At 38.3% G+C, this 26,191-nt stretch overlaps 1 protein-coding gene across 1 annotated transcript in view; it reads right to left on the bottom strand.

Annotated features, from left to right (window-relative positions):
* Positions 1 to 26,191, bottom strand: part of dtwd2 (DTW domain containing 2) — a 45,786-nt gene that overhangs the window by 10,159 nt on the left and 9,436 nt on the right. The window contains exons 2-5 of the mRNA XM_062554052.1: positions 25,764 to 25,854; positions 18,201 to 18,295; positions 1,636 to 1,828; positions 1,112 to 1,240 (exon numbers count right to left, since the gene is read on the bottom strand). Coding sequence (XP_062410036.1) covers positions 1,112 to 1,240; positions 1,636 to 1,828; positions 18,201 to 18,295; positions 25,764 to 25,854 — 508 coding nt within the window. The remainder of the gene's footprint in view (positions 1 to 1,111; positions 1,241 to 1,635; positions 1,829 to 18,200; positions 18,296 to 25,763; positions 25,855 to 26,191) is intronic.

Raw genomic sequence — 26,191 nt, 5'->3', positions numbered from 1 at the left:
AATCTACACACCTCAAGCACGTCTCTTGACTCATGACTCTTTATTAACAAACGTCAAAGCAAAATTTCGTTAAGTAATTTCTTTGTTAAGCTATGTGATGACACCATTTACTGTAGGCAGTTCTTTATTCAGTTCACCTTGCATGTTTTCAAAATCAAAGACTGGTTGGTGTTCTTTCTGGATTTAAATGGCATTCAGAAGGTCAATGAGAAAGTCCACGTTCCACGTTTTCATATCAACCTAAATTAATAAGGCGTGATATTTTAAATAAATCACGCCTCTTTCATAAGGCCGCCTTGATTTGGAATTTAGGCTATGTGGGTGTGTCATAAGCTGGGACGGCAGAATGCTTGTAAAACATAGGTGCGCAACATCCATGCGTAAAGAAAAGCTTAAGCGCTATTTACGCACGAAGGGGAGAATTCCCCCCCTATGAGAGTGGCCTTCATGAATGCACTACGAGAGCAGCCTTCCCAGCATCTGGTCTGGGACTTAAATCGGGACACTCTAAACTCTGTGTAAAACGTAGTCACCGAAGAGCTTTGATCTGCCTTACGTCTGGATGAGGATGTGAACAATGGACTAGCATCTAGCATGCTAGCAAACAGGACTGCTGCTTGGACAGTTGAGGGCTTCTGCGTTTGTCAGGATAGGAGAAGCCGTTCTAATCAAATGACCTGATTAAGAGCTCTTCAGATCTGAAATGACCCAAGGAAGAAACTATTACATTTGGGAGTGGGAGTGGGAATGGGAGTGATCCGTATCACCATCTGGAGCATGGTATGGCCACGTGGTGGCGATCTGAACAGTTTAGGTTCAAATGTATGACAACCAAGGAAGAACAATGCAGGCGGAGGTCTGCACTCTTGGGAGTGCTTTACTAGTTGTAAATTATTATGACTGCGGCTAGCATAGCTAGCTTGGCATGGCATGACACTGGAAGCTTGGCATGTTAGGACTGTAGTGGCAGGATGTAATAACAGATATTCAGTTGGTTTCAAACTGTGTTCTAGATATTCACACATGATAGCTACAGCAGCAGTTTAAAATACTTATATGGACTACATTCTAGTTTTTAAGGTTCCTTCTTGCTACCTCTCTAAAAACTCACCTCTTGGATGGCTGGGTCCTTCTCCATAATAGACAGAGTGATGGCTGCACATTCCAGTGTTGACAAGCACATGTTAGTGGGCTGAGTACGAATAACATACTGACTTGAAGGTGTGCTGCTCAGCTGCACCTGATACAGAATTATACACACATTTTACACAAATACAGATAAATACATGGAGCATTTGCTTACAAGATTAAAACACCATGGTCCTCATGAACAAAACAAACATAAAACAGGCGTAACCACATGCCACCACATTTGCCAAAACAATTCTTACGTCAGAATTGGAGTGACAAGAATGTTTCATAAATCACATCAGCCCTGTCATAACATGATCCCTACAAATGTACTGGTTTCTACTTTTGATTGACAAATGAGGGCTGCCATGCTGACAAGTAGGTGCAATGCATGGTTCAAATGTGCAAATGAAAACCTGGGAAAATACAGCTGTGAAAGCAAATGTTAAATACACAGGAAAACAGTGTGTGTGCTCAAGCTTAAAGTACAGACAGCAGACATACCTGCTTAGGAAGATGAAAAAGGGAGTTCTTGAAAAACATGTCCTTGGCTTGGCTCCATGTTCCATCGATAATGATGACATTCTGCACATCTCCAGTGACATCTTCGTTCATGTCTTGCAAATTTTGAGCTTCTGCCCCTGGGTATAAAAGGAGGGTTTTGCTGTGTCGGCACACTGCAGCCAGCTCTGGATTCCTATTCATTTATACAAAGCACAAGGGGTTTTAAATTATGCAATTATTGAATACTGAGCAGCTAGAACACAATACAAGTACTTCTTAACACATTGCTGGTGCATTCATTATTTTTAGGCTTGGTTACCACTGTGTCTATACTAATGTCTTATCCAGGATCTGAGTCGTGTTAAAAAATAAACAACAAAGCCAACAAGGGATGGTACTATACCACTTTTTTTATGTGTGATATAGCAACCAGAGTTACAACCAAAGTACAGTCTTTTCCTTCTTCTCCACAACTAAGATGTCAATAAGCACATAGTTATTATAGTGCATGAAAATGCACTATACTGTTCTTCCAAAGTATTCTTATTACTGTTCTTCCTAGGCTGCTTCTTCTTATTAGAGTGCATGAAAATGCACTCTACTGTTATCCAATATCTTCTTATTTTTATAGCATTTGATATTGTTCTTCTAACGCTTTTTGTGCTTCTAATTCAGCCTCAACCGTTTAACGTAGAAACTTCATTCAGACTGTGCTGCGTAGGTCTTACTTGAGCTATGTATTTTTCAACTTTGTAACTTTTATACTTTTTGAACTATTAAATAAAAACTATTAAATTTCCCGGTAACGCTTTAGAATAACATGTGCTTATTAGCTATTAACAACATAATAAGCAGTTAACAATTAGTTACTAACAGTTAGTTAACTGTTGTTATCCTTTAATAACATTAACTAACTGTTACCATACAGCTTGTAAGTGTTAATAAGCAGCACTTAAAGGTGCTTACAAGCATATTTGTTAACAGTTAACGTGCAGCTTGTAAGTGTTAACAAGCAGCTTGTTAATGGTGAAAAAAGACATTTCTTACCTACTTGAAGTAAATTCTGCACCCCCCCAATCTAAAGCGAGAACTATGTAACAGTTAACAAGCCTAACGTTCTATCTTTAAATCGGTTAAGCTGTGAGAAATGCACCCTCAAAATGGCTGCAAATGGTGGGATGTGAACCTGGGCCGCCTGTGTCGCACAGTATGCTGTATCCCACTGAGCTAAGTTCACGCATTCATTGTAGGTGAAATTGTTTTACTTGTTTCTAATTCCCGCCAATGTTTTTTTTTATCATACCAATTACTCTTTTTACAAATATAAAAACACACACTAAGAGCTATCATTTAAGAAAAAGTGGAGAGGAGTCGGAGACTATAAATAGGGACAGACATCCTGCCTCGCCTCTATTTGACCTAATGCTAATACGACCCTTTATTGTTTTAAGCTAACTAGCTTAAACTTCGTTTAAGCCTTGGTTGTTAGGTAACCAAATATTTACGCCACAGACTCTAGAGCAGAGCGTAGCGCTCTATGATCTTTGCTTTACACGTAGACTGCGGAAAAAATGACTGTTTTATGCATTCACTGAACTGAAACACCATCAGAAACTTATTTGTAAAAAGAGTAATTGGTATGATAAAAAAACATGGGCGGGAATTAGAAACAAGTAAAACAATTTCACCTGTTATGATTGTGTGAACTTAGCTCAGTGGGATACGGCATACAATGGGATGCAGGCGGCCCGGGTTCGCATCCCAGCATTTGCAGCAATTTTGAAGGTGCATTTCTCACAGCTTAACCGATTTAAAGATAGAACGTTAGGCTTGTTAACTGTTAGTTACATAGTTCACGCTTTAGATTGGGGGGCTGCAGAAAGTACTACAAGCAGGTAAGAAGTAACTTGTTAACTGTTCGCTACATAGTTCTCGCTTTAGATTGGGGGGCTGCAGAATTTACTACAAGTAGGTAAGAAATGTCTTTTTTCACCATTAACACTAGAAGCGCCAAGCGCCGGTCATTTGACCACTGACGCGTATTACTAGAAGCGCCGTGTAGGTTTGACCTAGATATACCTAGACCGGCCGGGCTGCGGTCATTTGACCGCTGTGATTACAAAAAAAAAAAAATCTTTTCACTCGATTAAATTCCAGGACCCTACGTTCACGACTTTTCCTAAATACGCGTGTTTTGTCACCCAGAATTTTTACATGATCAAAAGCACACCGGTACAAGCTAGTTTAGAACTATTTTGCGCTCACTTATGTGACAACACTATGTTGTCTCGCGTTCGGCCATGTTTGTCCAGGCTGCTATTCTCTTTTCTCACAGCAGATGTCGCAAGGGTTTCCGGTCAGTCGGGCATGAGAATAATATTTTACCATAAAACATATAGTTTATATATGTGCAATTTGTATTATATGTGATTTATTTTAATAACTATTTTTCATTTACATGGCATAGTCTATGGAGGCGATTTACAGTGGTAAAATGCGAGTTTGTTTTGAAAACGTTGCGACGTTGTTCTATTAGGCAGGCCTACGTGTGCAAAAAATATTTTCAGCTGAAATTCGTCGAAGCCTATTTATGTACGTAGGGCGCGTATGCCTACGTACATTCATAGTTGTATCTTATCTTCTATTTGTAGGCTATCTTTTAAAGCTCAGACTAATGTATAAGCATTTTCTTACATATTTGCTGGACAAACAAATCTATTTCCAATTGATTGCTATACATTCATTCAGTGGCGCAACGTTAACTCTCTCGACTAATACGCAGGAGACCTGGGTTCACAACTTGGCAAGAGCGAAATAAAGTAGCTTATATTGACTGAATTCTCTGACCGTTTTTCAACGTCGACGAACAATTATTTTTTGTTAATGGTTTTTAATAACAAACTATCTGAAATAAACGGATGAATCACATACTGTTTACCATTAACGAAAAATAATTTCGCCAGCCAATAATTTTCTGAGCCAAATTGAGCCGCCATCTGACAAACTTTGACTAAGCCAGTTAGACTTTTTGCATCTAAAAATAATTATATCATAGAGACACGCGAAAAATAAACGAGCCTAGAGACTAGGCCTACATGAGATTTTCCCACTGGACACACCACATCAGTATTGTGCTCGTTGCTACGATACACAGGACTCACAGTGAGTTGACGACATGGGGGAAAGAAGCAAACAACGTAGCCTAATCTTGATCTCGCCTTACATACTTTCCTAATTCCTACGTAGGGCTAGTCAGACTTTTGTTAAATCTTCAGGGCCCGGTTGCACAAACACCAAAACCAAAGATTGATGATATGAACCAAATATTCTGGAACAGACGGATTTACAACATTGAACGCGATAGGCTATTAGGCTACTGCGACTTCCACCGTTTCCTTTCCAGACATTGCTGCGCTGTTCACAACGCATGCAGTCTACATTGAAGTGAAACGTGCAGAACGTTGTCCAAAACAATACAATAACATTGTGTGTTGAGATCTAGTACAATATAGACATCTGTAGACATGAAGTGGCAACATGCCATTATCAGTCATGAAAACTTTAGCGACTTTGCCTCATTTAGGTTTTGGCTGAGCCAGCTAGCCAGCCAACTATTTCATCAGCCAGCCGTTATTCTCAAAGCAAATGGCTTCGGGGTCTATACATAACACACTATCCATTGCAAACATAGCCTATTTGAAACCGATCATTCCCCCTCCCCCATCCACTCGTCTAGGCTAGGCTACTACAGACATCATCGCGGCATTGAGGACAACTAACTGCCTCCCCACCCCCACCGCCTCTCTCTGTCCCCTGCATAGGCTAGGCTGTAGGCTGGCTGTTTAGTGTTTAGGCAACTCGTGGAAGAATGCGCAATCATGTTTCATCACATATGCGCGTTTCAGAATGTTCGAATTCGCCAGCGTGCGTGTAGTTGTGTGAATAGAAAAAAATAGAATAGAATATAGCCTGTATTTATTGATGCCTTGCTTAAAAGAACTTCCGCCATGAACAGGTCGGGGATCGAACCAGCAACCCTTTAGATATGAGGCCGAAGCTCTAACCAGTGGGCTACAGTTCTCCTCTACTGAGCTGCTAAAATGTGTGTCTCAATGCTGAATCTCAAATTCACATAGACGTTAGCTTAAATTGTAGAAACAATAGGCCTATAGCTTTTTTTCAGCAGACATCGCAAACATATCATACACATTCACAAAACTGAGAATATCTTTCTGCTCAGCATAGCTCTCCATCTCCCTCTCTCCGATGTAGCTACTAGACCCTATAAGATGCTTCTCCCTAAATGAATAAAAATTGTTTTAGAAAGTAGCCACGGTAGCCTGTAAAATGCGGCCTGAAATCCTGGCTACTGTGTAATTGAAACCAGACTGTTAGGCTCTTTGATCCAGGTCCGATCATTTTCGGCGGCGCAAACATAGGCTACCTATTAAATGAATAGAAATGAATTTGGGGAGTGAATTGGAACTAGCCACCCATTCACTTTTAGAGCATTTTAGTTGAAAGTCAAGTTTGCTTAAAGTTTGTTCAAGAACTCTTCCAGAGTTTTTACCTCAAACAACACAAATCAATACAAATAAATGAACATATAACTCGAACGTGCTGTATGTCATAATGAAACAACTACAGACTATCAACAACACGGTCTGACACGAATGATATATGGCTTAGTGCAAACTGAATTTGACCAAACGATTTGATTCGTGCACGAAGCGCCATCTAGCGATCATTTTGTGTAAGTAACAGCCTCCCAGTCTAAGGACTCAGCGGTCTTTTGACCGCCTCACCGCGCTTTCAGTAGTTCACACCAGCACGGCGCTTCTAGTAGGTCGTCAAAGCGGTCAAATGACCGGGGCACGGCGCTTCTAGGTATAAGTGGGTCAGAACGGCGCGGCGCTTCTAGTGTTAACAAGCTGCTTGTTAACACTTACAAGCTGCACGTTAACTGTTAACAAATATGCTTGTTGTAAGCACCTTTAACTGCTGCTTATTAACACTTACGAGCTGTATGTTAACAGTTAGTTAATGTTATTAAAGGATAACAACAGTTAACTAACGGTTAGCAACTAATTGTTAACTGTTTATTATGCACTGTTAATAGCTAATAAGCACATGTTATTCTAAAGCATTACCAATTTCCCCATTGACTTAACATTGTGATTATGACATCATCGCAATTAGAATCTTATGCCAGGTGGCCAGCAGCTCTCTCTCTCTCTCTCTCTCTCTCTCTCTCTGGCTTTAAGCATACAATCTCTCTGTGAAGACTACATATCCTGTTAAACTGTTTCCTCTGTCCACAACTGTTTCAAAATAAAAGTCCTCACTGCAACAATACACTATTAACTCATTTAACTATTGAAACTACTCAACTATTTTACTGTTCAACCATTCCAACTGTCAGTTATCATCAACTATGCCTCCAGTCAACTATATGAAACCTCCACATACCTAGCAACCAACATAGCAACCATTAAAATTAAGCATTTATGACAGTTTCCATAGCAACCAACATGATTATACTGCAGTAACTTCTTTATTCCTGATAGTGGCCACCATGGATACCCTAGCAACAAATGTTTCAAAATAAAAGTCCCAACTAGCAAGTTAGCTAGTAAACATGGTTAACATAGTTAGCATTGTTAGCATAGTTAGCATTTTTAATATAACTGCTAGAAATCATCAACTAAGTTAGCTAATCAACCTGGTTAGCATTGTTAATATAGTTAGCATTTTTAACATAACTTCTAGAAATCATTAGTTAAGATAGCTGATCAACCTGGTCAGCATTGTTAACATAGTTAGCATTGTTAGCATTTTTACCATAACTGTTAGTTAGAAATAATTAGCTAAGTAAACCAATCAACCTGGTTATCATTGTTAGCATAGTTATTATTTTAACATACCTGTTAGAAATCATTAGTTACTGTACGTTAGAACTGGAATGTTTAAGCTTTACATTGTCTACTTTCACACTATCAACTCTCTTTAAACTATGCAACCACCATGTTTACCCTAGCTTCTCCTTAGTAACCCTATCTACATTATTTATCTATACACTTTTGCATTTTCATGCACTGGTAATTCCTTGGAATTGCATTTCTATTGATTTTTATTACAGTGCATGGAAATGCACTGTATTGATATTCCTTTGTTTTTTCTTTTTATTATTACATTGCATGTAAATGCAATGTACTGTTATCCCTGTTCTTCTTATCGTTATCTTTATTCTTCTTCCGACCATAATCAACTATCAAAGGCTCTAGAACCACTGAACCGTTTGCCGTCATTCAAGCACTCCTACAAAGGTCTTGAAACGGAGATTTGTTCTATTATTTTTCACATTTGTGAACTTTATACTTTTTGAGATATTTACGATAAAAGAGTAAAAAAATCCCATAGACTTAACTTAGAGACGCTTTGGCGGCAGAAATGGATTGTTACGTAGTGCTCATTAAGCTACAGCTGTAGCAAAGGATCCTTCATTAAGCCACCTGCTCCGCTTTAACCCTCTCTGGCTGTAAACACTAGAAGAAGCAATCAAACGCTGATACCATGCCACGGAACGTTATCGTCTTCGTCTTGTCTCCTGCAGTAGGCCTTGCCCACTCCTATCTTGCTTCGTTAAAGTAAACGGTTAGCTCTAGGCGACGTTGGGAACACCTAATAGTTAGACCATAGTTAGACAATCAAACTAGCCTGGGTTTCCCATACTGCCTTGCGCGGTGATTTCTTTCACGCTGCTAAGCCAGTCTGGAAACTAACGCCCCCATGTTCGCCTGATGTTGGAGGCCAATCACAGAACAGGGGAGAAAGCAAGACCATGAAGAGCTATGCAGAGACGCATTTGATTGACATCCGTGGCGCCCAATGAACGGATCTGGGCATTTTTTCAAATACGAGAAAATGAACGTCTGGTTGCCAGACCACGTCTCATTTGAGAAGTGGGAGGCGTTAGCCAGGCTACAATCAAACCCTAACGTGAGCACTATATTTAGCTAACGACAATCAAATTTAACGTTAGCTTCTAGCCAGGCCAGTCTTAACTCAGCGTCCAACCTGATATGCCAGTTGTACCATTTAGGTTTAAGCCTTCTTCTCACAGTCGTTTGTAGCCTACAGTACAAGCTACATTGTTATCATTCTCATCATTGCCATCATGTTTGTTGTTAGCAAGCTAGCTAACGTTATATTTGCTATATCATTTCCTCAGCCTACCTGTTGCTGCCATAGACCTAAAGGTTGCTGCATAGCATCATTCGTTCACTGTAGGTGAACTTCAGTAGGCCTACTAAACAAAGTGTCAGCGCTTGCAACTCGTTTGAAGTTGGCAACTTTATTTCAGTCTATTATTTTAATAAATGAAGTTATTTTCCAAAATACTATCCACAATTTTAATGCATTTTCATGAATCACTTTTTAAATGTGGGTTTCCAAGTAATTTCAATGGAACTGTAATTGGGTTATTGTTATTCATCTATTCTTATTGTGTCATACAGTATGTTGTCTTTTTAACTAATACAATGTTTTACACAGCAACCTTTTTACATTTACATGCAATGGCAATTCCTTCCATGGAATTACATTTTCTAGTTTTTACAGTGCATGAAAATGCACTGTACTGTTCTTCCTAGGCTTCTTCTTATTATTACTGTGCATGAAAATGCACTGGACTGTTCTTCCTAGGCTTCTTCTTATTATTCTGCTGTTTATTTTTCAACTTTGTACCTTTTATACTTTTTAAACTATAAATCAAAAACTATTTAAAAATTCCCCATAGACTTAACATTGGCCTCTATGACATCACAAATGGGTCGTTAAGTAATTAGAATCCTATCCCAGGTGTTCATAGCCACCTACAGCAGCCCTCTCTCTCTCAGGCTTTAAGCATACAATCTCTCTGTGAAGACTACATATCCTGTTAAACTGTTTCCTCTTTCCACAACCATTTCAAAATAAAAGTCCTCACTGCAATAATACACTATTAAATCATTTAACCATTGAAACTGCTCAACTATTTAACTGTTCAACCATTCCAACTGTCAGTTATCATCAACTATGCCTCCAGTCAACTACATGAGACCTTCATGTACCTAGCAACCAACATAGCAACCATCAAAATTAAGCGTTTATGACCGTTTCCATAGCAACCAACATGATTTTACTACAGTAACTTTTTTATTCCTGATAGTGGCAGCCATGGATACCCTATCAACAAATGTTTCAAAATAGAAGTCCTCAGTAGCAAGTTAGCTAGTTAGCATGGTTAGCATAGTTAGCATTGTTAGCATAGTTAAAGGAGTCCTAGAATTCAAAACCACATTCACCTTGTTACTGTTGAATTTAGGCTGCGAGCAGTGTCCAAAGGACAACACCAAAGACTTTACCGCGTCCCCCGCCTGCTTTCGTATGCAAATTGGGAAATAGAAACAGCCGTGTTGAAATGCTCCAATCTGAACAGAGCTCAGATAACACGTAATAGGCGCCCATCCCCCTTTAGATACACCCCTCGGCCCCTCTCATTTGCATACCTTCGATTAATAATTCTTGTTAAACTGCTCTTACGATGATAGTATCTAGATATGTGGTCTATGGCAGAGACGTTGTAATGCTAGCGTTATTACAGCTAACTTTGGAGAGTTACTATACTAAGAAATGTACTGATAAAACTTACCAATCTAACACATTCACGTTATATTTGCTATATCATTTCCTCAGCCTACCTGTTGCTGCCATAGACCTAAAGGTTGCTGCATAGCATCATTCGTTCACTGTAGGTGAACTTCAGTAGGCCTACTAAACAAAGTGTCAGCGCTTGCAACTCGTTTGAAGTTGGCAACTTTATTTCAGTCTATTATTTTAATAAATGAAGTTATTTTCCAAAATACTATCCACAATTTTAATGCATTTTCATGAATCACTTTTTAAATGTGGGTTTCCAAGTAATTTCAATGGAACTGTAATTGGGTTATTGTTATTCATCTATTCTTATTGTGTCATACAGTATGTTGTCTTTTTAACTAATACAATGTTTTACACAGCAACCTTTTTACATTTACATGCAATGGCAATTCCTTCCATGGAATTACATTTTCTAGTTTTTACAGTGCATGAAAATGCACTGTACTGTTCTTCCTAGGCTTCTTCTTATTATTACTGTGCATGAAAATGCACTGGACTGTTCTTCCTAGGCTTCTTCTTATTATTCTGCTGTTTATTTTTCAACTTTGTACCTTTTATACTTTTTAAACTATAAATCAAAAACTATTTAAAAATTCCCCATAGACTTAACATTGGCCTCTATGACATCACAAATGGGTCGTTAAGTAATTAGAATCCTATCCCAGGTGTTCATAGCCACCTACAGCAGCCCTCTCTCTCTCAGGCTTTAAGCATACAATCTCTCTGTGAAGACTACATATCCTGTTAAACTGTTTCCTCTTTCCACAACCATTTCAAAATAAAAGTCCTCACTGCAATAATACACTATTAAATCATTTAACCATTGAAACTGCTCAACTATTTAACTGTTCAACCATTCCAACTGTCAGTTATCATCAACTATGCCTCCAGTCAACTACATGAGACCTTCATGTACCTAGCAACCAACATAGCAACCATCAAAATTAAGCGTTTATGACCGTTTCCATAGCAACCAACATGATTTTACTACAGTAACTTCTTTATTCCTGATAGTGGCAGCCATGGATACCCTATCAACAAATGTTTCAAAATAGAAGTCCTCAGTAGCAAGTTAGCTAGTTAGCATGGTTAGCATAGTTAGCATTGTTAGCATAGTTAAAGGAGTCCTAGAATTCAAAACCACATTCACCTTGTTACTGTTGAATTTAGGCTGCGAGCAGTGTCCAAAGGACAACACCAAAGACTTTACCGCGTCCCCCGCCTGCTTTCGTATGCAAATTGGGAAATAGAAACAGCCGTGTTGAAATGCTCCAATCTGAACAGAGCTCAGATAACACGTAATAGGCGCCCATCCCCCTTTAGATACACCCCTCGGCCCCTCTCATTTGCATACCTTCGATTAATAATTCTTGTTAAACTGCTCTTACGATGATAGTATCTAGATATGTGGTCTATGGCAGAGACGTTGTAATGCTAGCGTTATTACAGCTAACTTTGGAGAGTTACTATACTAAGAAATGTACTGATAAAACTTACCAATCTAACACATTCATTCTGTTGGGGAATCTGCTGCACTTCATCTTCGTCAGAACCTTCTTCTGACTCGGTTTATACATGTACGGCTGTATTCCTTATTTAAATCCATTGTTGATAGCTTTATCAAAGACTTTGGCTTTATTTACCAGCAGTAAACGTAGTTTCACTTTGCTCTAGCTTCAGACCGGTGGATTGAGCCAATCAACTTTCAGGACATATCGGCCAATAGACCAATCAGCGCGCATCTCATTTGAATATTCATGAACTTGCTGAGTGGGCGGGAAAAACAAACTGTTTCATTGCAAGGCTTATTTATGACCTTGTATTAGGCGATCTAGCAGTGCTCCTGGGGCGTTTTCAGCCCCACAAATTTACATATGACATTATTTAGGCTCAAAGATCAATTTGTAATGGTCGAACAATGCGTTCTATGACTCCTTTAACATTCTTAACATAACTGCTAAAAATGATTAGCTAAGTTAGCTAATCAACCTGGTTAGCATTGTTAGCATAGTTAGCATTTTTAGCATAACTGCTAAAAAGGATTAACTAAGTTAGCTAATGAACGTGGTTAGCATTGTTAATCATTACTGCTAGAAATCATCAGCTAAGTTAGCTAATCAACCTGGTTAGCATTGTTAACATAGCTAGCATTGCTAACATAGTTAGCATTTTTAGCATAACTGCTAGAAATCATTAATTAAGTTAGCTGATCAACCTGGTTAGCATAGTTAGCATTGTTAACATTTTTACCATAACTGCTAGAAATCATTAGCTAAGTTAACCAATCAACCTGGTTATCATTTTTAACATAGTTAACATTTTAACATACCTGTTAGAAATCATTAGTTAAGTGGAATGTTTAAGCTTTAAACTGTCTACCTTCAGACTTTCTTTAAACTATGCAACCACCATGTTTACCTTAGCTACACCTTAGTAAACATATCTGGGTGGTTGACATGACATGGCCTTTTTTTGGTCCAGAGTGTCAAACTGAAGTAAAGAAATGTCTAATCTGCAAATAAATGTGGTTATATTGTTCAGAAAAACCTGCTTTATATGAACAAATGGACCATTCATGCCAGTCATATTCCTATTTCTCAAAATGTTCAGCCAAACCAGGAAAAGCTCATATGGCGTGACTGTCCCGAGCCCATTTCATTAAGTTTGATTTTGAATAAAACAAAATCCAATTAATATATTTTCCCATTACTTAAATACAATGAATACTAAAGATGTCTACTTGTAAGTCTGTAGTGTTTAAAGTCCAGGCATAATATTTTTGAACTAGCCATAAACAAAAACATTTTGTCCCAAAAATCAATATCATATGGTGTGACCCTAAATTAAGTTTTTTAAATGTGCAATTGTGTGGAGACCTTTAGGGATAGGGGGTCCTTCCTCATTCAGGAAGTATAATAACTTCTCAGAAGGACATAGAAAGTCTACGTGTTGAGTTATCTCTCATATTTCTTTCAATAAATCAAGTATTTCCAGCACTCCTATCTCAGTTCCACTTTTCGCTGTCTTTTGGTGTGACCCATTTTTCAGGAACATTTCAAAAGTAAATAGTTTTTTGGTCAAAATTACCTTTACATCTATGTTACCATGTTAAAGTGAGCATATGATTTTGATCCTAGCATGTAGCCTCAAGACTCATTGTTCTGCTAAGTGCATGAAACCTCATATGGAGTGACCCCATATCATATGGTGTGATGGGGTTTTGCTGTCACACCATATGATTTATTTGTCACACTATATGATATAATCTGTATTTTCCTACATAAATATGTTTTTTTCAAACATATGTTTAATTAATAGTTTAGTGTTATACATATTTTAACATATTTAACATTTTGTTAACATTTATTATTTAATATGTGGCACCTATTACCCAAGTGCTATACAATATCTGGTGGAATTCTGTTTTACAAAGTTCTGAGTTTTTAACAGTGATCCTTTATGTGATATATTTGTCTTAAACTGTGATTTATTGTTTGTGAAATGCATATATTCACATTTTTGCGTTAACAGATTGTTATTTGGTGTAATTTATCATATGGTGTGACACCATATCATTTGGTGTGACATCAAGAAACATCAAGAAATTATGAAAATAAAAAGGCTTTCAGAGTCTAAATCATACAAATCTGAATGTAACAGATAGGAAATAGGGTCAACAAACATTGTATGCATTTCATTTCTTTTGTATCAAGATATGTCCAAATTAATATTAAGTTTATTGAAAGATTAGGGACAAATGCCTTACTTTGTGTATTGATGAATAAATATACTGTAAAATATAACACATTTCCACAAGGAAATGTTAGATCTTGATGAAGTAAAGATAGAAGATTATGATACACTGACTCACATAAAAAATATATACCCCATCATAGTTTTACGCACAATAACTTTCATGTCACACCATATGATAATTTTAGTCACTAACACAAGACATTAGTGAATAAATATGAATTCCAATACAAATTCTAAAAGATCATACATATTTTGGGAATGGGAGAGTCAGTACAACATAACTAAGTGATTTCCATGCATAATATCTGATTTTTTTTTCAAAAACTTTTTTTCGGCCTAAAACGTCATCCACCCGTCTACATTATCTATACATTTTTGCATTTTCATGCACTGGTAATTCCTTGGAATTGCATTTCTAGTTATTATTATTCAAGGCCCTAATTTGACTCTAACCGCTTATCGTAGGAACTTGGTTCAAACTTTGACACGTAGCTCTTGCATCAAAGTTTCGGTCTATTACTTTTCATATTTCTGACTTTTACTTTTTGAAATATTAAATACAAACTAAACTTAATTTTGCCATAGACTTAACACATTGGCTTTGTGACATCATAATTGGCTTTTAAAGAAATAGAATGGCAACAACTTCAAATAAGCCATAGTCTTCTTAAATTAAGTCAAAACGATCTTTTGAAAGAACGCTAGACAAGTCTCTTCTTACCAAACAATACCAAATAGAATCATGTATTAATATAAGATTAATAATACTTTTTTTTGCAGTGATACAGTATATCGTCCATTTAAATGAATTTCAATTTATTGTTATTTGATTTATCTTTCCTCTATCAAAATAACATATCTGCAATTTTATTAATAAGACCTGAAATACACAGTTAAATAACATTGAGTCATTCCGTGTCAAATCACCCAATTTCAGCCAATTTGGAAAGTGACCCTCTCCAAAAAAATCTGAAATAAATCACAGGTGTTTGTAGCCTAGACCTATGCACAAATCTTAAATAGTATGTCTGGATCACTAATGGTTTAAAAACTGCAGCCCTTTGAAGCTTCAAGTCATTTTAAGCATTGTGGTGAACAATCCTTATTGGTCAACTTGCAACGTTATTGGTTCTTTTGGTATTTCACACACATCAGTGAAACTATGTGAATGGAAGCACATTTTCCTGTTGAATTAAGAAATCTAATCAGATGAGATGTGTCTTGTGTAATTTCCCCTCTGCAAAGCTCTGAAAATGGCTATAAATTCATTATGTGAAAAGACATCATCACTTTTGAAGGCTTCTCAATCGAAAGGTATGTGCCACAAATTTCATCAGGTTTTTTTCCCACTCATATATGGACTATAAGGTCATGTCCATGCATCAACTTTGGTTGTAATCGTTGTCATATTGTCAGAGCATTTTGTTTTATTTGGGCTTGATTTTCAAAAAGCCCATTTTCGTCCTATCATTTCACCATGTGGACAGTTAACAGGATTTTTTTTAATTTTACCATATTACATTCTGTATGTGAGGATCATCTGTCCAAAATGTGGGCTTGTTGCTGAGTTTCTTTATTGGAGATATGATTTTTGGAAAATATTCTCTATAAATCCACTGAACTTGCATTGGATCTGCAGTACCACTTTGCACCACATGGGGTGCTCTTTTAATACAATGGAAGTCAATGGAAGAGTAAGAGATTCACTTGTTTGCTGCACATATCCAATCTAAACACACATTTTATGGTTCATAGTTGAATTTCTCCAAGTAATTATTGCAACATGAACAACATACTACTCATAAATAAATCTTATTTAGAGAAAATAAGCGGATCAAGCAAATTCTACACACATAAGACTGACTGGTCATCATACATACAAGATACTTGATGAGTTATCTCCTTTTCATGAATGCGTCTTGGATCCAGGCAATAGCGTTTTGAGCCCTCATACCTTTTGATTAAAACTTTTATGTGATGGAAACATGCATGGTCATCTTCATCAAGTGAAATATCTGCTCTAAACTGCATCTGACGCTTTTTCTGCATCTGATAATGCACTGAATTCTTGAAACCCCTTTTTTCTTGAATATGTTCATGACTTTCTTTTTCCAACTTCTATGGTGGTGTAGAAAACTGTTACAAAGATGGCAAGCTAAATCCTCTTGCTGCATGTATGATCAGTCAGTCTTATGTGTGTATATTTAGCTTGATCAGTTTATTTAGCTAAATAAGATTTATTTATGAGTAGTATGTTGTTCATGTTGCAATCATTACTTGGAGAAATTCAACTATGAACCATAAAATGTGTGTTTAGATTGGATATGTGCAGCAAACAAGTGAATCTCTTACTCTTCCATTGACTTCCACTGTATTAAAAGAGCATCCCATGTGGTGCAAAGTATTACTGCAGATCCAATGCAAGTTCAGTGGATTTATAGAGGATATTTTCCAAAAATCATATCTCCAATAAAGAAACTCAGCAACAAGCCCAAATTTTGGACAGATGATCCTCACATACAGAATGTGATATGGTAAAATTAAAAAAAATCCTGTTAACTGTCCACATGGTGAAATGATAGGACGAAAATGGGCTTTTTGAAAATCAAGCCCAATTAAAACAAAATGCTCTGACAATATGACAACGATTACAACCAAAGTTGATGCATGGACATGACCTTATAATCCATATATGAGTGGGAAAAAAACCTGATGAAATTTGTGGCACATACCTTTCGAATGAGAAGCCTTCAAAAGTGATGATGTCTTTTCACATAATGAATTTATAGCCATTTTCAGAGCTTTGCAGAGGGGAAATTACACAAGACACGTCTCATCTGATTAGATTTCTTAATTCAACAGGAAAATGTGCTTCCATTCACATAGTTTCACTGATGTGTGTGAAATACCAAAAGAACCAATAACGTTGCAAGTTGACCAAAAAGGACTGTTCACCACAATGCTTAAAATGACTTGAAGCTTCAAAGGCCTGTAGATTTTAAACCATTAGTGATCCAGGTATACTATTTCAGATTTGTGCATAGGTCTAGTCTACAAACACCTGTGATTTATTTCAGATTTTTTCGGAGAGGGTCACTTTCCGGCACTGGGTGATTTGACACGGAATGACCCCATTACTTTTTAGTACTTGATGGAGATAGCATTTTGGAACCAAGCTTGACACTCAATAAAACAGACACAGAGATGAACAGTAGGTACAGTTGTGGACCAGAACTAAGCATTAAGGCCCGTTCACACCAAGAACGATAACGATAACGATAACTATAAATAAATATCGCTCTCGTTAATATGAATGACAACGTTCACACATGAACTATAACGATAACAACATGAAGAACGATATCGTTGTTGATCACTTTCAGAGCGATTTTGAGAACGATGAAAAGCTAACAGCCAATCAGAACCCATAATATTCTAGCCATCACATTCATTAACATGAGGAGAGACTTTTCTTATCGTTGGCCAGTGTGGACGCTTTTATCGTTATGGTTATAGTTATCGTTATCGTTCTTGGTGTGAATGGCCCTTTAGGCTCACTCCACTTCCTGTCCCCATAAAACCCTGCACCCTTAGTTCCAACCAAAATACAGGGAAAACAGGCAATCCAGTAAGAAACGGTAACATTATTACAAAACACATAGGTCTAGTTTGTATCGATATGAAAATACATTTCTTTTTAAAGGGACACTTCACCGATTAGCATTAAGCTTTTTATCTTTAGAAAACCAGTCATGTTTTTGAAAGGTCGTGCATCATTCCCTCAGTTTGCCTTGAGATGGGAGAAATATGGATTTCAATGTTGGACTTCCTGCTTTCAATTATGTAAAAATCATCATTTTACATCATTGAAAGCAGGAAGTCCTATTTATGGGTTTCATTGAAATCCATATTTCTCCCATCTCAAGGCAAACTGAGGGAATGATGCACGACCATTCAAAAACATGACTGGTTTTCTAAAGATACAAAGCTTAATGCTAATCGGTGAAGTGTCCCTTTAAATTGAATATAGGCAGGAGTTTTTATTCTGAAACACTACTTTCAAACGAAACACTACTTGTCAAACTAAATTTGTAATACTGAATAAATACCTTTCTTCACTGAACCTCCGTCCAACAAAGACTTTACATTTCTCAGGCGGCAGGCAGGCAGCTAGCAGAGGCACAGTGCGAAGAACTCTGCTCTCCTGAAGAACATAGCAGGCCAAATAATTGGAACATAAAAACAAACTGCAGAATGTAGGAGCAACAGTTCAAGCAGCTGTGTAATTTAAAGGAATAATCCAGTCTAAAAACAAATTAGGGTCAATATTTGGACGATTACGATTGTAAACTTTAGTTAGGGACCAAAATTACGTTAATTGGAGTAAGTTTTGAGTAAGATTGAAGTATGCATTTCCAAAGAAATAGCATACAAAAGCCTTGAAGGTAAACACACTATGTCAAAGTAAATCGCTACTTCAAGCCACTGACTAGGCTCAAAATGTCACTGGCCCAATCCCAAAGTCCGGGCTCACAGACTCATGGACTTTGGTGCACGTTCTCGCAAAATTCGTAAGGGCCTAAGCTGTCCCAATGTTGAATTTAAAAAGGAGTGAGGGTTTGAGTACAAACTTGCGAGCCCTTTCCGTGAGTCTGCATCAGTGCAGACTTCACCAAAGGGAATTACCCACAATTCAAAGCGTTGTGCCGTTTACCGTGGAGGTAAACAGCACGACACACGTGCATGGTGGAAGTGTTATATTGTGGATAGTGGATACTGTGATCTTTGGTAGGTGAAGAGGGCACACTTTGATCTTTGCTACCCCAGAGCTAACTTACAATGCAACTTGGCAATTAGCTTCAATTACAGTTTTTTTACAATCACTTTGCTACTAAACTGCTCACAAAAAGAAAGGAAACTTGACTTTGGCCCATTATATCTCCCCTTTAGTAATACCAACCAGTAAAGTGTTTCATATCATTTTTAACATTGATTTGTCACCTTTACAATGAGGTATAGCTTGTAAGCATAGGGCAATCATGGAATGAGCAACACAAGCAAACATGTAAGTAGTGCCAACGAAAAATGTGCCAAAATGGCCTGTTATGCTGTTGGAATTCACCTTTGTTACTTAAAGCATTGACGATTGCACTCTCCCACAGAAAAGTTAGGCATACATTTGTTCATTTTATACTCAGTGTCAGGGTCCTCAGTAGCGTGTAGACAGGTTGGCACCTTCTTCTCATGCTGGTCACCAACCTGGCTACATTCTGCTGTGGGATGGCATTCCATTCCTCGATAAGGATCTGTTGTAAGTCAGCCAACCTGGTTTTGTTGGTAACTCTGGCACGTACAGCACGCCCAAGTTGATCCCACAAGTGTTCAAGGTAGGCCATTCGATCCTCTCCACTCCCAAATCCTCTAGAGGTACTCTCTGATGATCCCAGCTCTATGGGGGCGAGCGTTGTCATCCTGGAGGATGGCAATTGGTCCCATATTCTGGAGATATGGAATTGCCACTGGCTCCAGAATCTCATTCCGGTATCTAACTGCATGATGATTGCCTTCAATGATAACAAGGTCTGTCTTTCCAGTTAGGGAGATGTCACCCCACAGCAGAATGTAGCCAGGTTGGTGACCTGCATGAGAAGAAGGTGCCAAGCTGTTGTGGCTGCATATGGATCCTCTACACGCTACTGAGGACCCTGACACTGAGTATAAAATGAACAAATGTATGCCTAACATGTTTTGTTTTCCTCATTTCTGTGGGAGAGTGCAATCGCCAATGCTTGAAGTAACAAAGGTGAATTCCAACAGCATAACAGGCCATTTTGGCACATTTTTCGTTGGCACTACTTACACGTTTGCTTGTGTTGCTCATTCCATGATTGCCCTATGCTTACAAGCTATACCTCATTGTAAAGGTGACAAATCAACGATAAAAATGATATGAAACACTTTACTGGTTGGTATTACTAAAGGGGAGATATAATGGGCCAAAGTCAAGTTTCCTTACTTTTTGTGAGCGGTTTATTTTCAGAACCTTGATGTCATTTTTTTGATCAAAATGCACATTTTTCAAAACTCTAACCCTTTTCTCAATTGCTTGGATACAATACACATACAACTTAGATCATTTGTTCATTCAACAAAACTCACCTGTTCAATATGATACAACTTAACATCAAAGTACTACTATTTCAAAAGGCAATTCACATATTACATTTCAAATGAGCGTCTATTCATTTCCTTACAATGAACTATCAATTGATGCAACTGCTCAAAATGATAATGCATAGTTGTATGGAAACAGACACACAATCTTTCATGTTTACTGCAAATCATGAAAGTTTCAAGATACTGTAACGCAGTGGCGAACCGTCAGGGCCTTCAAGGCCTTCTCTGAAGGCCTAACTATTTCCAAACGAATGAAAAATACTAGTGTCTTTAATAACATTTTACTTAACCATTTATTATTTGCTCCTGCTTCTCCTTCCCCAATCGTTCTCGACTACTACCGCTGTCGGCTATGTGATTTGATTGACAGACTGTCTGAACAAATAGCGAGAGTGTGCGATATATTTTCATCTAATTCCATGAGTTCCCTTGTGAAGGCCCGCATCAGGCCTTCACAAGGAATCACTGCGTTTACGGTACCTAAGCAACCATTAGAAATCATATATTTGGATTCGGGTTGATTGATGGCTACATCTGACTAATTAGCCAATCAAATCGACCTATTATGGCGAGGTAGGCAGGTCTGACTGCAGCTAGGCCTGCAACGTTCGAAAAGAATACCCGGAATCGTTCATCACAAATGTTAACGCTGTTTGAGGCGTTTACTGTCTATGGCTTGACGTGAGGAACATCTTGTGCCAGTGTCAGAATCAGACTGGACTTCAATGGATAAATAAATGTGTCATACTGACATGACTATGGTTATAGTTATGAATAGTAAATAAACCATCATTAAGCAAAAATAATGTATAGTATCAGCTGGACTAGCAGATATCGATAGTGCTACACATAACGTCAGCTATAACTCTGCACGTAGCTGGTCACTGCAGGAATTGGTAAGTTTTGTTTCATGTTTATTTCATAACATAAGACTTGAAATAGATGCTTGTTATCTGACCCTTTACTATATAACAAACAAACGTGTTTTAGTGCTGCTTGGTTACGACTAGATTGTTAGCTTGGTACGACTAGATTGTATGCAGTGTTTCCCACACATAGACTAATTTGTGGCGGTGCGCCACAGATTCAGCACCGGCCGCCACATATTGCGTTTCGTTATTCATTTTTTATTTATTTATTTAGTTTTTAACGCTATTGAAAAACACGCAGCATTCGTTAAACTGAATTTCCTTTCCCTGCTCTCCCTCTCTGTCAATCACGCATCTGCCGCTCATACACACAAAGACACGCACACACACAGCCCCTCCCTTCCGTGCACACCGCGTCTGTCTCCATCAAAATCAACGATATCATCCCTGGAAGCGTGGTCGCACTGATCCACATGACGCTGCTGGGGTGAAGCATTAAGTTCTTCCGCAAACTTTGTAGACTGTGTGCAACTTTTCCAAACAGTAGATGTAAACTCATTCTCCATGGCCCGCTCTCGTGCGCGCTCAATGGACAGCCGTCCTCGACATGCACATTTAATCTAGATAAAACATTCACAATCGTGAACGCAATGACGCAAAGAAGACGACTAGCTAAATTACTGTTAGATCCGTTTAGCATCATTAGTAGGCTATGCTGCAGACATTTGATTAAACTCCTTCTCAATACCAATGTTTTTCAACTCCAAGACTTAAAGGGGCCTGTCCCAAGGAGAAAAAGTATTAGCTTACCTGAACAGTCCAACCAGTAGAGTATGATAAACTTAGCCTGCTACTTTGTTTACAATATTTAATTGGAGGCTTTAACCAGACAGCTGAATTTAAGAGGTGGAGTTATAATATGAATAGTAGGCCTAGGCCATAATCTGCATAAAGATTGCTGTTATGAATATCAGAAATGTCAGTATATGGAATGTAGGCCTATAATAGACTAATTATTCATAATTACATAATGTGTGTGTTTCAAATAAAGACAAGCTTTACATCTTGTTAAAAAATTATTCACATTCTATGACAGGAGAGCGATAAAAAGGCGATGCAATGAAAAATATGGGTGCACCTACATTTGGTGCCGGTACACCCCCCCACCCCCCAGACCAAGACATGGGGCGACCACCACACATTGCCTTCTAATCTGTGGGAAACACTGGTATGCTAGCTTGAAGTTGTGTGCGAGTTGATGAGACTTTGGTGAAGCTGTCGGGATCGGCATGTCAAACTGTCATTTGTTTCCCTCCCTGCCCTCCAAGGTCTGGTTTACTGCCAGTCTACTGCCCTGCTAGTTTAGTCCGACTTTTGATCTCTTTGAGTTTTGTGGAAATTATTGGTGAAATCTGTGGCATGGCCATAACGTGAACTGAGAATTATAAGGTTCTATCTCCACTTTTGGTCTAAATTGAGTTTTTGACATAATCTGATTCATTATGTGTTTATTAATGCCAATGCCAATGGCATTCTGAAATAGCCAACAAGCAGTGGCAACATTAGGGCAATACGTTTTGTGACTTTTATGTTTAATATCATGGGTGGTGTGCTGTGACATTTTCTGTTGAGACATTTCTCATAGTGCACCGTGAAGGTTTGGCAAACACTGTAGCAAAGATACTGACTGTAGGATAGCCTAGCCCTGTAGTTCCACATGACTAGCTTTTGAGTAATCGGAGCAGCAGCGAAGCAACCTAAAATAATTGGACTGATGCTACAGCTAAATAGAAGAGCTCTACAAACAGTCTGAAGCAAGTAAGCCGATAGCCTAAATATTTCAAGTAGGGCCTAGTCTGCTCAAACCCATGCTGCTGATAAGGATAATGGCCAGGTCCCAATAAAGATGTTATGTTTACCAATAAACAATGCGGAATTCAGCTTGGACGTATTTGTTTATGTAACGAAAATAGTGATACACCGACTCGCGTTAGAAAGAGAAAACGTTTCTCTCCCACTGTGAAATGCAGGGAAATTGCACATTTTAACCTTGTAATGTAAAAAAAAATCTCCGGGGGAATCCCCCCATAACGCCCCCCTAATGTATTTATTTTTTGCCAAAAAATAGTCATTATTGAAGGCCTAATTGCTGAACTCACAGTCCGCCACTGCTGTAACAAGATTCACTGTCACCAATTAGCGTGGAGCATGAATCAATTAGACTACAATATCCATGGATGTGGCCTAATATTTTACAATGCTTCATCAGGCTGTCTTTTCTTTTCTATTTCATAGCCAATTCTTTTTACTTTAATTCAAATAAATCTATGTTGTGATCAGGGGTCAAAATTAACTTTTTGGCTTACCAGCCAATGTGGCTGGTAACTGGAAAAAGTTACCGGCCAAGCAGATTTTTTACCAGCCAAAATTTTAAAGTTATTTTGAAAAACAAATTTTAAAGTTATTTTTAAGTACTAATGATATAGTACCTTTAACTATTGCTTGTTTTCATGTCATTATACACTACATTTGGAAAAGATTTAACAAAGACCATTTTTTTTTACTTTCCAGTCATTATTACACTAACCATCTTTATACCTGCAATATTTTTTAATACCTTAAATTTCATTTACGTGCATCTCATTCATACTTGTTCAATCATAAGGATGAAAGAACTGAAAATATGAGGCAAAGTAATAAAATAAACTAAATTCATGTGTCTGTTCTTCGTCCACTACGTCCTCCATGAAGTCTGTCCTTTTCATTCGAACACCCTTTCACGTGACTCTCAACAGGATATAGTTTTCCGCCTCACTTATGGATACAATGTTTAATTCTTGCTCTATCACTCAGCCTATCACTGACACAGAAGTTGCCCGATCGCTCTCTGTTTTATTTACTTTCATTTTGCGTCATATATCACGCCAGTCAAGGCGTCAATAATTTAATAGGCTAGAGAACGGAAAAAGGCAGGGGTGGACAGGATTAGCTGACAAATCTGTGATGCTCGCTTGCAGTTCTTGAAGCTACAAGCTCAACTAACTCTGCAGTTTTCGAGCGCCAGATCAGACCGCTGTCTAGCATTCACTGCCACTGGACAGAGCAGCCACTCTTTTAAAGCACGCAGCTGCCTGCGAGCTAGCAGCCGCTGCTGCAGGAGAGAGACTGTGAGCCAAGGAGGGGCTAGCGGCAATCACACACACACACACACACACCATACAGCAGAGTTTTGTCGTTAACGTAATATAACCATATATATTTCGTTGATGACTAATGGCCGTTTTACACACGCCAAAGTGGCGGATTACTTGTCATAATTCACTCGCCAGAACAGAAATCTACACGCCATTGGCGCTTGGTGGGTACTAATTTTGAGCCCTGGCTGTGATTGTACTGTAGTGTTTTGCATCAATATATTACAAACTTTGTTCAATGATTCCACTATGTCGGTAGTATTCTCTCTACTACTGCAGTACTTTTACAGAGATGTGTTTACTGTACTGTACATGTAGTACCATAATGAAACCTGTATCACCTATTTTGTTCTACAATATCTATTGATTGTACGAACAATGACACAGTGAAACTATCGGTTGCTTGTGTGCGGGTGATCTATAGCTGTGTTTCAGTGGTATTTCACAGTAAATTTGTCTTTTGAACCAATGATTGTGCAAGTGCAAGATTTCTTTGAAGATATGAATGCACAATCCAATGTTTTGAACATTAGACAGCCTGTGTTACAAGTGATAACCGTTTTGAGTTTTGTTTCTAGAGTTTTGAAAAATGACATCAAGGTTCTGAAAATAGTAGCAAAGATGGCAGCTTTGGGTCCTTTTTGTAGGCGAACTTCAGACGTCTATTGTACTACTATACTGTTGTGGGGAGGGTCCCTGCAGACAAAACTAAGCATTTTTACCTTTGGAAGTGTAAAAAAGTAGGGGCAGCCGTGGCCTACTGGTTAGAGCTTGTAACCGGAGGGTTTCGGGTTCGATCCCCGACCAGTAGGAAAAATGTGTGCGTTGACCACTGCTCTCCCATGTCCACATCCACGGCTGAAGTGCCCTTGCACCTAACCTCTCACTGCTCCCCGAGCGCCATTGTTGAGAAAGCAGCTCACTGCTCCGGGTTAGTGTGTGTTTCACCTCACTGTGTTTTCACTGTGGTCTGTGTGTGTTCACTAATTCACAAACGATAAATGCAGAAACCGAATTTCCCTCACGGGATAAAACACTGCTCAAAAAAATAAAAGGAACACTGGCTCATTGGAGTATAGCATCAAGTCACTTGTGGGATATTGATCTGGCCAGTTATGCAACAGAGGTTGTTGTGAATCAGGTTGACCTGCTCCTTGTTCAGTCAGGACAAGATGGCGGTGGCTGGAGGAATAATAAGGTCACTGACTATTCTTCCAATAGCCGCAATCTTGTCCTAGTTTTGACATTATAGCTTGCCTTCAAGGTTATGTGATGTAATTTTTTGCCAATGCAAATATGGTATTTTTTTTAAACTACTCTGATTAACGTAATTTTGATCCCCAACAAAGGTTTACAGGTCATCCATCAGTTTTTAGACTGGAGTTTTTTTTTAACAGCTATGGTGTCATATTTTTTTAACTGAGAAACTCACCTCTGCTGGGTGTTGAACAATGTATAAACGAGTGGACACATCCAGAGGACACCCAGGGAGAAATGGGCAGAGGCATACTTTCTCTGGCCGGCTACAGAGAAAAAGTGAAGAATAACATTAAGGTTAGTTCATGTTTGTTGCTAAAGAGCAACTGATATATCCTAGTGTAAAACATGCACTGATGACACTCATAAAGGCCTAATACAGGGTGTCTGCAGGTTTTAACAAGTGCAATTTTAGACCATCATGAGTTAAATTTAAGACCTTCACGAAGTATTAAGAAAAGAATTAACGATAGTTGCTAACGCTAACCTGTTAGCAACTTGGTTGGCAATGGGAAATTGCACTGCAACAACAAAGTTTCTAATTTAGTTACTGACTCACACACGCCCGCCCGCCCGAAATGAAACGTTCAAAGCGTTTTTTCC

Source organism: Sardina pilchardus, chromosome 14 (genome assembly GCF_963854185.1).
Source record: "Sardina pilchardus chromosome 14, fSarPil1.1, whole genome shotgun sequence".
NCBI lineage: Eukaryota > Metazoa > Chordata > Actinopteri > Clupeiformes > Clupeidae > Sardina > Sardina pilchardus.
Note: the sequence above shows the minus strand (reverse complement) of the source record. Positions and strands in the feature narration are given on the sequence as shown.